The sequence below is a fragment of the Catharus ustulatus genome, chromosome 2 (genome assembly GCF_009819885.2).
Source record: "Catharus ustulatus isolate bCatUst1 chromosome 2, bCatUst1.pri.v2, whole genome shotgun sequence".
In the NCBI taxonomy this organism is placed as follows: domain Eukaryota; kingdom Metazoa; phylum Chordata; class Aves; order Passeriformes; family Turdidae; genus Catharus; species Catharus ustulatus.
The window spans coordinates 123,257,862-123,270,139 of NC_046222.1; the positions used below are offsets into that span (position 1 = coordinate 123,257,862).

The window sequence follows — 12,278 nt, forward strand, 5'->3', positions numbered from 1 at the left end:
CTGCAAATGAGGCTTGTGCTACCCAGAATTTCAAAAAAAAAACAACAGGAAAAAAAAATTATGAGTGATGAATCTCCTTGAAACTCTGCCTGCTTTATTTGTGCTCCCCACAGCAATCAGATTTGTCAGTGAGGAATAGAAGATGTCCTCCAGGGTGTCTCATTCTGGTTTTTAGAGAGGTTTTCCATTCTTTTTGAACGATGCAGACGAGGTTGGTGAGCTCTGACATGGAGCTGATCCTTCTGATGTGCAAGAGGAAAAAGGGTGGGCAAAGAATTTGATCTCTGGGCACCTGGCACGAAGGAAAACAATGTTTAGGCATTGTTAGCAAAACAAAGATGCTTTTTTTTGCAGTTGAAAGCATTTCTATTTTAAAGCATTTCTTGGTAAGAATATAGAAAGCATTTTATTTTAATTAATAGAAACAGCAAATTGGGTTGGGGGGAATTTAAAGTTCATTTCATTCCACCCCTGGCCTGCAGTGACACCTTCCACTATCCCAGGTGGCTCCAAGCCCTGTCCTTGAACACTCTGTGGGTGAGGAATTCATTTTTTTACAAGAATCTATTATTTTTTTTGCACTAAACACGGAGTGTTCACTTCCTAGAACTGATATGTGTGAGTACATTTCCTCTCATCATGATCAAAATAATCACAATAATTTTACCCCCGAGGCACAGAACAGTGTTCAGCACTTTATTAACTGGACACAATGGAATTTTGGTGATTTTCTACCCCACTAAAGCTGGAGCCCACCCAAAACCCTGAATAAAAGCAGCCCTGAAAAGAGGAGATGTTTGGATCAAGGGCCAAAGTGCCTCCAGAGCAGAAAGGTTTCTTTAAACTCACTCCTTGCTTTGGTAAAGCCTGGCCAGACTCTGCATTTTCCTGGGAATAATCCACTTTTTGGGCGTGAAATTTCCTTTTCCACATGGGAAAAGCAGAGGGGGCAGAGGAGAGAAGGGGAAGAATTCAGAGACAAAGGCTCAGCTTAATTAAACTCCCCTGTTTTAGTTTAACCCCAGGAGCAGCTAAACCACACTGACACCCCAACTTCCATGGTGGGATGGGGAAAAAAAAACCCATGGGTTTTGGATTTAATAATAAATATTTTAAAGTATATTAAATATAATATTTAATAAGTTTAATAATTGAAATTTGAAAATAAAGAAGGAAAAAAGAGATCATAAAAGGAGAGAAAAGCTTTTCCTGATCCCCAGATCAGGATGCAGCTCCCTCAGATCCCTGTGCTCTGATTTGGGAGTGACAGCAAGTGACAGAAGAGTGGAATAATTAAAAGGAAAAAACTTGATTTTAAAAAAAAATCATAGAATGGTTGTGTTTGGAAAGGACCTTAAAGATGCCCTGATTGCAGCCATGGACAGGGATATCCATGAACCCATCCCAGCAGTGTTTGCTTGGAAAATGGTTCTGGTTTTCCACAAGAATTCCAGCTGGAAGAAGGGGAGGAGCAGGAGAGGAGAGGAACCCCTGCTTTACCCAATTCTGCCTTTCTGAGCCTGAAAACTCAAAAATAAAATAAAATAACAAAAAAATTAAATTAAACTGCAAAGGAAGGTGGAGGAAACGTTTCTTTTCCTGCACCTGGAGCTCTGCTCTGATCCTTGTGCATCCCAGGCTGAACCACCATTCCCAGCATCATTCCCCACAACCCCAGGGGCTGCCAAGGCACTTTGCTGCTGTCATTTCCACATCTGGCTGCAGGCCAGGCCTGAGTGTTGCACAGCCTCTCCCAGTCCATAAAACTGCATTTCCCTGCCATTAAGAGGGGAAGCACTTTCATGTTGCCTCGCTGGAAAAGTCTCGGAAGAGGCAATGTTTGCCCTGCCCTCCCTGTGTAATATTCCATGTCAAAAAAAATCCTCCTGAGCTCACTCAGGCAGCATTTGGAATGGATAATCTTCTAATAAATTAAAAATAATTTTTTAAAAAAGCCACCAAACTCTGTGGTTTAGCCAAGCTGGCTGCATGTCCTGTTTATTGCAGCATCCCTGCAACTGTGAGGGGGGAAATTTTCACTTTATTTTCTCTTTTTGTCATCCTTGTCAAAAAAAAAAACAACAACTCTGGGGACACAGGGAGGGGAAGAAGGCAGTGGTTCCACCTTGTGTGAGCTCTGAGCCAAGGTCTTCCCTCAACAGCTGCGAGTTTGGAGTGATTTTCATCAAGATTTGTGGCCAAAGTGGTTCAGCAGCTTCCAAACACCTTCCTGCTGCTCCTTTTCATCCTGGCAAAGGGAGGTGTGGGCTTGTGGTCACCTGCTGGGGCTGGGAGCAGGGTGGCTGTCACAGGGTCACCTCCTGGCCGTGGGCAGGATCACCTCACTTCCTCTGTCATTCCATTTTCCACCTGAAAAAAGGGTTAATAACAGTGCTGCCTCTCCCAGGGGTGAGCTGAGGATACTGTGCCTGCTCCAGCAAGGTGTTTAGAGGGGAACTTCAAAGCAAAGCTAATAAACACCCAAACACAAGTCACCCTCACAAAGGGCTGCCTGTGCTGTGAGAGAGCCTTGGGAGAAGTATTTATATTTGTTATATTTTTCTGACACAGTTCTGCGCTTCTCTGCTGCAGAGCTTCGGTGCCAAACAGGTTCTGTGCACTCAGAGGAGAAATAATAAATAGATTTTCCTGGCTGGGCACAGGGAGGGTAAAAAAAGCACTTTTGGAGGTGATAATAGCCTGGACTTGATTCTGAGTGTTTCCCACCCAAAATTAAAATGCAGGCACAAAGCCAGCAGAGTTCTCCTGAGGAAGAACCTGTTGGTGCTGCTCTTTCTCCCTTGTGCCTTGGCACAAACGGAATTTTCCACCAGTTCAAGGGATGAGGCAGATCTTGGCTGTGCCCCTGCACTCCTGGCAATCCCAGGTTATGGGAAAGGCTCCGTGCAGGAGGCTGAAACACCCCCAAAATTCAGCTGGATGCTCTGGGGCAGCACAGAAAGGGGCAGAGGGGTCCAAGTTTCGCTTGGTGGATTCAGGGTATGAAAGTATCTTGGAAATCAGGAGGAATTTTGGATCATCAGGAGGAATTTTGTGACAGACAGGGTTGTTAAACATTCAGCTGGGCTGCCCAGGGAGGTTTGCAGTGCCCTATCCCTGTAGGTGATGCTCAGTGCTCTGGGCTGGGGGACAAGGTGGGGACTCCATGGGCTGGGAGGGCTTTTCCAGCCTCAGGAATTCAGCAGAGATCTGGGGCCAGCCTGGCTCTGCAGGTTCAGGAGAGGTGGGAGGGGAAAGGGGAGGTCCCAGGGGGTCAGGACTTGGCCTTCCTGAATTCCTTTAAACCAGGAGATGTCTGAGGAGAATCTGAAATCAGGAATAAATGCCAGCGTGGGGCTGCAGTTGGAAGGATGTGGCTCTTGGCTCTGCAGCCCTGGGTTGAGCCTGCTGGAGTTTAAAAATAATCCCCATGGATGAGGTATTTTACACATCTTGTGTGACTCCACATGTTGGCCTTCACATCCAGGGTCAGGAGCCCAAGGCTGGAGGAACTTCCAGCTTTTCTCTGCTGACAAATGCAGCGTTTGCTCCCGACCAACCAGAATGTCAGATAAAAGTCCTTTTCATCTGTCTTTGCTTCTCCCCTCATTTTTTTATATTTCTATTTTTTTTAAAGCCCTAATGGGTCTCTTTAATGATGAAACCACTGCTATATAATATGTCTTTTTATATTTTAATTCCTCCCCCTCCCCTTGGGATAATTTACAGCACAGTGTGGAATCTGAGACAGTTCAAGCTGTGCCAAAGGGCCTGGCAACGGGAAGAAATGCCGAGCCACTGAGATTTGGAACCATAAGACGAGTTATAAAATTTAATTTTAGAAATGCAGCTACTGGGAAACTGCTTTTAAATGCACATTTTCCTTTTAGTGCATGAAATGGGCCTGTGTCTTGATTGAGCTGTCAGGGTGGCTTGAAAGAGTTCTCTGTAGAGGAAGGGGCCTACAGGGCTCTGCAGAGAACTTTTTGCTGCTAATTCAGTGATATTCAACATTGAGAGCAGGGTTTTTAGGAATGTTTATGGATTAAATGTGAAGGGGGGATGAGGAATAAGGAACAGTGGATTAAAAAATTAAATAGTGCCAATTTTTTATGTAATCACAGAATGGTTTGGGTTGGAAAAAGACCTTAATGATCATCTCATTTCAGCTCTGCCATGGCAGGGATACTTCCCACTGTACCAGCCCCAATGTCCAGCCTGGAACTGAACATTCCAGGGATCCTGGGGCAGCCACAGCTGCTCTGGCAATTCCATCCCAGCCCCTCATTACCATCATAGAGAACAATTCCTGCCCAAAATCCCATCCAGCCCTGCCTTCCTTTACATTAAGGCCATTCCCCCTTTTCCTGTCACAAGTTCCCCTGTTTTCTTCAAGGGAACAAGTAAAAATATGAAGGTGTTTGAGCTCTGAGCTGGAGATTCTGAGCTGCATTCCTGGCAGGACAACAGTGTCTGATGGAAAGAGGGACAAAGGATAAGATGGCACAAAGATCCATGAGGCAGCTGATGTCCTGAGACAAATCCAGTGTGCAGAAATCATGGAATCATAGAATAGAATCATGGAATATCCTGAGCTGGAGGGATTATCCAGTCCCAGACCCCCCAAAATCCCAGCCTGGGCATCCCTGGCAGCTCCTGGAGCTCTGGCAGCCTCGGGGCAGGAACCTTTGAAAAGGCTGGGAGAGCTGGGATTGTTCAGAAGCTTTGGGCTGAGCTCAGGGTGGCCTTGCAGGGCCTGAAGGAGCTGCAGGAAACCTGGAGAGAGACAATTCCCGAGGGCTGCAGGGACAGCACACAGGGAATGGCTTCACTGTGGGGTTGGATGGGATCTTGGAAATTAGGAATTGTTCCCTGGGAGGGGCTGGGATGGAATTGCCAGAGCAGATCCTGTCCATGGATCCCTGGAATGTTCAGTTCCGGGTTGGACATTGGGGCTGGAGCAGCCTGGGACAGTGAAAGTAGAAATGTGTCACTTTAGTCCTTCCAGTTGAATCTGGATGTGTCCCAATGCTGTCTTGGTCTCTGGGACCTTCCCTGTCCCCTCCCAGCCCTGGAGTTTTTTGGGGACTGTGCTCCAAGGGCTGCTCTGGGAAGTGCCCAAGTCCCCTTGCCCTGGCTGATGCTCTGAATTCAGCATTTCCTCTCTCAGAGCTCAGTGTCTGATGGGACCTCGCCTTCCTGAAGCTCCCAGTGCCACCAGAGAAACCTCAAGATCCCAATTTCAATTCTGCCAATGTTTATTTCCCTTTCCTGTCCATAAAACCACTGCAAAAGAATCCAAACCCAGGGTTTGATTTGGTTTATTTTATATCCCCTCACACTTGTCTGGTTGTGGTGCCTGGTGACAATTTGGGATTGAATTTTTGAGGAGTTTTCCCAGTGCAGGTTTAGCACAGGGGTCGTTTCCTCCTTTTAGAAACCACGGGAAGGGTAGAAAGGCCCTGAAATTTTCAGTGGCTCTGGTTCTTCAGCCTAGGGCACATCTCAGGCTGCCCCCACCAGAGATGATTCCAGTCCCATGTCACACAGTCCCCACATCAGCACCTCCACCAGCAGACCAGAGCCTGCAAAAACAAGGAAAAAAAACCCTAAAAATAAACCCAAACCAACCAACCTCATGTACCAAGTGAGCTTTTCTGATCTTTTTTCCCCCCCCCTCCCACACTAGGACATCGTCAGAAAATAGATGAGGCAGACAAAGCCCGGCAGCTTGTCCTTTTCTGAGCGCCTGAGCGAGCTGGAGCAGTTGCGTCGCACGGCCATGAGGGTCAGCCCACACCACCCAGCCCCCACACCCAACCCTCGAGCCTCCTTGAACCACAGCACAGCTTTTAACCCTCAGCCTCAGAGTCAGATTCAGGGTAAGTACCCAAAATCTTCCCCCTGCTCGCCCACCTCCATCCCTGCAGCTACAGGGGCTCACGGCCCTGCTGGGCTTCCGTGTCTTGGGGCTATACTTGGAGATCTTGGACTTGTGAGAGTCTTTAAGGATTGAAAACAGGAGTTTTCCAATGGATGTTTGGATTTTGGGAAGCCTGGCAGGTTTTAAGGGATGCATCCTAATCCTCTGCTCACCCACCCCAAGGCCTACAGGGGCTCATGGCCCTGCTGGGTTTCCGTGTCTTTGGGGCTCTCCTTGGAGATCTTTGGATCTCTGACACATGAGAGCCTTCAAGAAGTGAAAAGTGGGGCTTCCCAATGGATGTCTGGATTTTGGGAAGCCTGGCAGGTTTTAAGGGATCCATTCTAATCCCCTCCCTGCTTGCTCCCCATGGCCTATGGGGGATTGCAGCCCTGCTGGGCTTCCATCACTTTGGGGCTCTCCTGGGAGATCTTGGACTTGTGAGAGTCTTTAAGGAATGAAAAGAGGAGTTTCACAGTGGATGTTTGGATTTTGGCAAGCCTGGATGTTTGAATTTGGGAATTTGGGAAGCCTGGCAGGTTTTAAGGGGTCCATTCTGATCCTCTCCCTGCTTGCTCCCCGTGGCCTATGTGGGATTGCAGTCCTGCTGGGCTTCCATCACTTCGGGGCTCTCCTTGGAGATCTTTGGCTTGTGAGAGTCTTTAAGGAGTGAAAAGAGGAGTTTTACAGTGGATGTTTGGATTCTGGGAAGCCTGGATGGTTGAATTTGGGAATTTCAGAAGCCTGGCAGGTTTTAAGGGGTTCATTCTGATCCTCCCTCCACTCGCCCATCTCCATCCCTGCAGCCTACAGGGGCTCATGACCCTGCTGGGTTTCCATCTCTTTGGGGCTCTCCTGGGAGATCTTGGACTTGTGAGAGTCTTTAAGGAGTGAAAAGAGGAGTTTTCCAATGGATGTTTGGATTTTGGGAAGCCTGGCAGGTTTTAAGGGATCCATTCTAATCCTCTGCTCACCCACCCCAAGGCCTACAGGGGCTCACAGCCCTGCTGGGTTTCTGTGTCTTTGGGGCTCTCCTTGGAGATCTTTGGATCTCTGACACCTGAGAGACTTCAAAGATTGCAAAGAGGAGCTTCCCAATGGATGTTCAGATTTTGGGAAGCCTGGCAGGTTTTAAGGGATCCATTCTAATCCTCTCCCTGCTTGCTCCCCATGGCCTATGGGGGCTCACAGCCCTGCTGGGCTTCCATCACTTTGGGGCTCTCCTGGGAGATCTTGGACTTGTGAGAGCCTTTAAGGAGTGAAAAGAGGAGTTTTACAGTGGATGTTTGGATTTTGGGCAGCCTGGATGGTTGAATTTGGGAATTTCAGAAGCCTGGCAGGTTTTAAGGGGTCCATTCTAATCTTCTCCCTGCTTGCTCCCCAAGGCCTACAGGAGCTCACAGCCCTGATGGGCTTCCATATCTTGGAGCTCTCCTGGGAGATCTTTGGCTTGTGAGAGTCTTTAAGGAGTGAAAAGAGGAGCTTCCCAGTGGATGTTTGGATTTTGGGAAGCCTGGCAGGTTTTAAGGGACCCATTCTAATCTTCCCCCTGCTCGCCGACCTCTATCCCCACGGCCTACAGGGGATTGCAGCCCTGCTGGGCTTCCATTTCTGCTTGGCTTTCCTTGGACATCTTGGACTTGTGAGAGCCCTCAAGGAGTGAAAAATGAGGCTTCCCAATGGATGTTTGGATTTTGGGCAGCCTGGATGCTTGAATTTGGGATTTTGAGAAGCCTGGAAAGTTTCAAGGGGTCCATTCTAATCCTCCCTCACCTCACCCACCTCCTTCCCCACTGTGTTTCCATCTCTTCTCAGCTTCCCTTGGATATCTCTGACTTGTGAGAGCCTTTAAGGAGTGAAAAGTGGGACTCCCCGATGGATGTTTGGAGTTTGGGCAGCCAGGATGTTTAAATTTGGGATTTTGGAAAGCCTGGCAAGTTTTAAGGACCCATTTTGTGTTTTCCTAGCGTCAGCACAGCTCATGGGTTTTGTTTGCCTCATAGCACCTGCAGAGCTGTTGTTGTCTTGCACAGCCAGGCCTTGTTCCAGGTGTTCCCAATGGATGTCTGTCCATGAGTGTGCTGGAGAGAGAGGGAAAGATTGTGAAAACCTTTCCCAGGAAGGCAGCAGCAAAGAGAGCTTTGCAAAGTGTTTCATCTCCCCAAAATTACCTCTGAGTGCTGAGACTTTCTTAGGACAGGCTGCTTTGGAGTTATTTCTGTGGCTGGTGGTTTTCCAGGGGGTTTTGTTGGGATGAAAACCTCCAAAGAGTCACTCAGGAGTCTGATTCCCATCCAGCTTGGAATCTGGCATCCTCTAGAGCTGAGTCTGTGTCTGCTAAAATTCCTGCTGAAATTTGGGCAGTGGGTCAGGTCACTGAGGTGTTCCTGTCAAAATGCAGATTCATGGGGAGATGGACCCAAAAAAGTGGGGCAGTGTTGGTTTTAGGAGGTGCTGTTCCTAACATGGGCTCAGGCAAGGTTCTCTGCTGTGGTTTTGGGGAGGAATGGTTACAGGGATTTGGGATAAGTTCTCATTTTGGGATTTATTTCTGACAGCAGGGTGCTCTCTCCTGCAGGGAGCAAAGGTTAGCACACACCCCAGGCAACACTTGGAACTTTTCTTTACTCCCAGGGAAGGTGTGTGGTTTGGAGGAATTATTGCAAATCTGCTGGGTTTGGGGTATTTTGGGGAATCATAGAATCAGGGAATATTTTGGGCTGGAAAGGACCCCAAAGATCATTTAGTTTCAACCCAAACCATGGGCAGGGACACTTTCCATTATCCACAGGTTGCTCCAAGCCCAGTCCAAGCTGGCCTTGGATGCATCCAGGGATGGGGAAACTACAAAATTCTGTGGGCAACCTGTGCCTTCCTCACAGGGAACATTTCCTCCCCAAAATCCCAATCTAACCATACTAAACCCTACTGATTTTACTACTAAAAACCAGCAAAATACCACATGCTGTACAAAACAAAACAAATAAAAACCTGGAAGCACCACCCAGCTCCTGGAATGGCTGGAGCAATTCCAGGTCAGCTCAGGTGAAGGATCCAACCCCTCACATCCCCCTCACTTCTCTCCCTGATTTGCAGAGCAAACCACACTGGGTTTCTCCTGCTCATGGCTCTGTTCCTATTAAAAAAATAATAAAAAATTTATTGTGGCTGCTCAGCAGCCGTGGGTGGAGGTATCAGTGGCAGCCTCACATTCTTCAGCTTCTTGGGAACACTTTCTGCTTGGCAGAGTATCAGGTTTAACACCCAGGATCCCTCTTCCCTGTGGAATTCCCGATGGGTTTTTCATGCTGGGCCCTGGATCCAGCTGCTCCCTCCAGGAATAGTTGGAGGAGCTGTTGGACTCTGCTGTTTCAAACAGGATTTCCTGTGTTTCACCTGCCCATGGATGTTTCCTCATGGATATTCTCCTCTTCTCCTGGTTCCACTTTCCCTCCCAAATGTGTGTTATCCATTGAGGATGGAATTGTTGAGGTTTCAGGGGATATCAGGAGGATAAACCTCAAACTGAAGCCTCTCTCATTTGTCTGTTGGCATCATCTTTTAAATTTCAGAGCTCATCTTTTCAGCAGGAAAAAAGGGAGGGGGTGGGAAGAAGTTCCAGGACAATAATTTCTTCCTCAGTGATTGAAGTGTGATTGGATTAGAGTTGATCTCCTGTGTGAGCTGGGATATTTAATTTCTTTTTATTATTATTTTTGTTTATTCAGTTTCAGAGCAGAGGCCTCCAAACTAAGGGAGGGAAGGGAGGGAAGGAGGCACAACTGGGATTGTTCAGCCTGCACAGGAGAAGCTTTGGGCTGAGCTCAGGGTGGCCTTGCAGGGCCTGAAGGAGCTGCAGGAAACCTGGAGAGAGACAATTCCCAAGGGCTGCAGGGACAGCACACAGGGAATGGCTTCACTGTGGGGTTGGATGGGATTTGGGAATCAGGAATTGTTCCCTGGGAGGGGCTGGGATGGAATTGCCAGAGCAGCTGTGGCTGCCCCTGGATCCCTGGAATGTTCAGTTCCAGGTTGGAGCAGCCTGGGGCAGTGGGAGGTGTCCCTGCCATGGCTGGGGTGGAACAAGATGATTTTTAAGATCCTTTCCAACACAAACCAGTCTGGGATTCTGTGATTCCATGAACACCAAAACAATTCTGAGCATCCCATTTCACACCTCTCCACCCATTTTGCATCCTGAAGCATTTCTGGTGAAACTTTCTCACTGAAGAGAGAACAAAGTGCTTTTTACAAGACCAAACCCCCATCCCTTGCTAAATTCCAAGCAGTATCCCAAAATTTTGCTTTAACTCCCACCAGCAGGAACCACAAGTTACTCCCCCACTCATCCAAACCCACTTATCTTTTTTAAAAAAGAAAAAACCAAAACTAAAACAGGCATCTCAGGGCAATTCTTGGACTGCAAGGGGCAGGTTGCCATGCCACTAAACCACTGTTTATTTGTTGAGGTTTTCACCTAGAAAAGGATTGAGGGCAATTTTAACTTCCTATTTTAGCAAGTTTTGAGTTGGAGGGAAAAAAAACCTTTTGTGTCACGGATACAAATCCAAGTTAAGAGTTGAATTCCGAGCCTGTAAATTGCTTTAATCGAGTTTTCTGCTTCTTTCATATCACAAGGAAGGAGCCACATCCACCTGTTCCCTTGGAAGTTTTAACCATGGCCAATTCCCAGAGCAAAGGGGAACAGGAGGGAGGAAAAGCTTCCACCACATGGTTTAAGTTGAGAGATTACTCTGTGCCAGAACCGAGTGTAAAATGTCAAAGGATTTGACCTCCATGCACAGAAAAAGGAGATTCCGACCTCAACTCACCCCTTGCTTTGTGCAGAGGGAAAAAAAAAACAGGCAGAGCCATGTGAGCTGTGCTGAGGGGTTTAGAGCCCTGAGAAGCATTAAAATTTATTATAAATATAAATATAAATATAAATATAAATATAAATATAAATATAAATATAAATATAAATATAAATATAAATATAAATATAAATATAAATATAAATATAAATATAAATATAAATATAAATATAAATATAAATATATCTGTCTGTGTATTAAGGTTGAGTTTCTCCCAACAGCAGCCTGGATCAGCCACTGAATCCACAATTCTTAATTTTACAGTGGTTAAAGTTAACCAGAGTGGGTAACTTCAAAAAAATAGGAACATAAGGTTCCTTTGTAGCAGATTTTTTTGTGGGGACAACAGAAATATTTCAAAATTCAGGCCCAGAAGATTCTTGTGGAGGCATCGATAAATTGCAGAAATAAATGGGGTTAGGAATATCATCCAAAAGTGTGCAATTAAAGAACTTTTTTTTTTTTTTTTTTTTTTTAAAAATTAGCCCAAAAAAGCATTCACAGAATCATAGAACCAAAAATGGTTTAGGTTGGAAAAGAGCTTTAAAATCAACCAGGGACACCTCCCCTGGTCCAGGCTGCTCCAAGCTCCATCCTGCCTGGCCTTGAATATTCTCCACTATTTTCCAACTCTTTGGACGTTTTCATCTAGGAATTTATTAATTATTTATTGAAATAGAAATTAAATCAAACTATTTCCTTTAGGGAAAACAAATATTCACTTTAAGCTACACCTCTGGTTCTTTTTTAAGGCTTTGATAACCTTAAAATCCCCGAGTTTGCTTTTTTTTAAAGCAAATTTTGTAACCTTAGATGTTCAGTTTCCCACTTTTATGACCAAATCTAAAATCCCTGGAAATGAGAGGCTGGAATAAAATTGCTGACAGCTCTTGAAGAGAAGAATTAGCCCTGAAAGCAAAGCAAGGGAGATCATTTTAAAGCTCAGCTCTTTGAATTCACACCAAACACGAGGACTGAGGGATTATTTTGTTACGAGCCGGGCTTTTGTCTTCTTCCAGGTGCAGCACACTTTGTTTAAGAGACATTTCAAGGTCCTTGCTATCAGGATCTTGGACAAAAAACACAGCCTGGGTTTATCAGGGTTCCCAGGAACTGGTGAAAAGCAGGAGAGTCAAGGGCAGCACTGAAACCAGGGAATTGCAGCAGCTTTGTTCCTTCTCCTCCTGGATCAAGCCCCAATTTGGAATATTTCCATTTTTAATTTCACTTCATAGGCAGTGCATGAATAGAATCAGAAGAACTTGCAGCGTTTCAGAAGGGATTTGATGGGGTTGTGGCTCTGCCCCCACATTTTGCTGCTGGAAAATGCAGTTTCCAGGAGATTTGGGGCATTGGGATTGGTGTGCTCACAGCTCCCAAACAGACCCAGAGCCTCCCAGGATTGGGAATTCCCATTGTACCATGATTAAAAACCGATAATTCCCATTCCCCTTGGACACTCTGGTGTCTTTCCCAGCAGA

At 46.3% G+C, this 12,278-nt stretch overlaps 1 protein-coding gene across 1 annotated transcript in view; it reads left to right on the forward strand.

The window, feature by feature from the left end:
- The window catches only part of RUNX1 (RUNX family transcription factor 1), a 79,614-nt gene that overhangs the window by 37,367 nt on the left and 29,969 nt on the right, over positions 1-12,278 (forward strand). Inside the window, 2 exon segments of the mRNA XM_033083833.1 lie at positions 5,690-5,712; positions 5,714-5,882. Coding sequence (XP_032939724.1) covers positions 5,690-5,712; positions 5,714-5,882 — 192 coding nt within the window.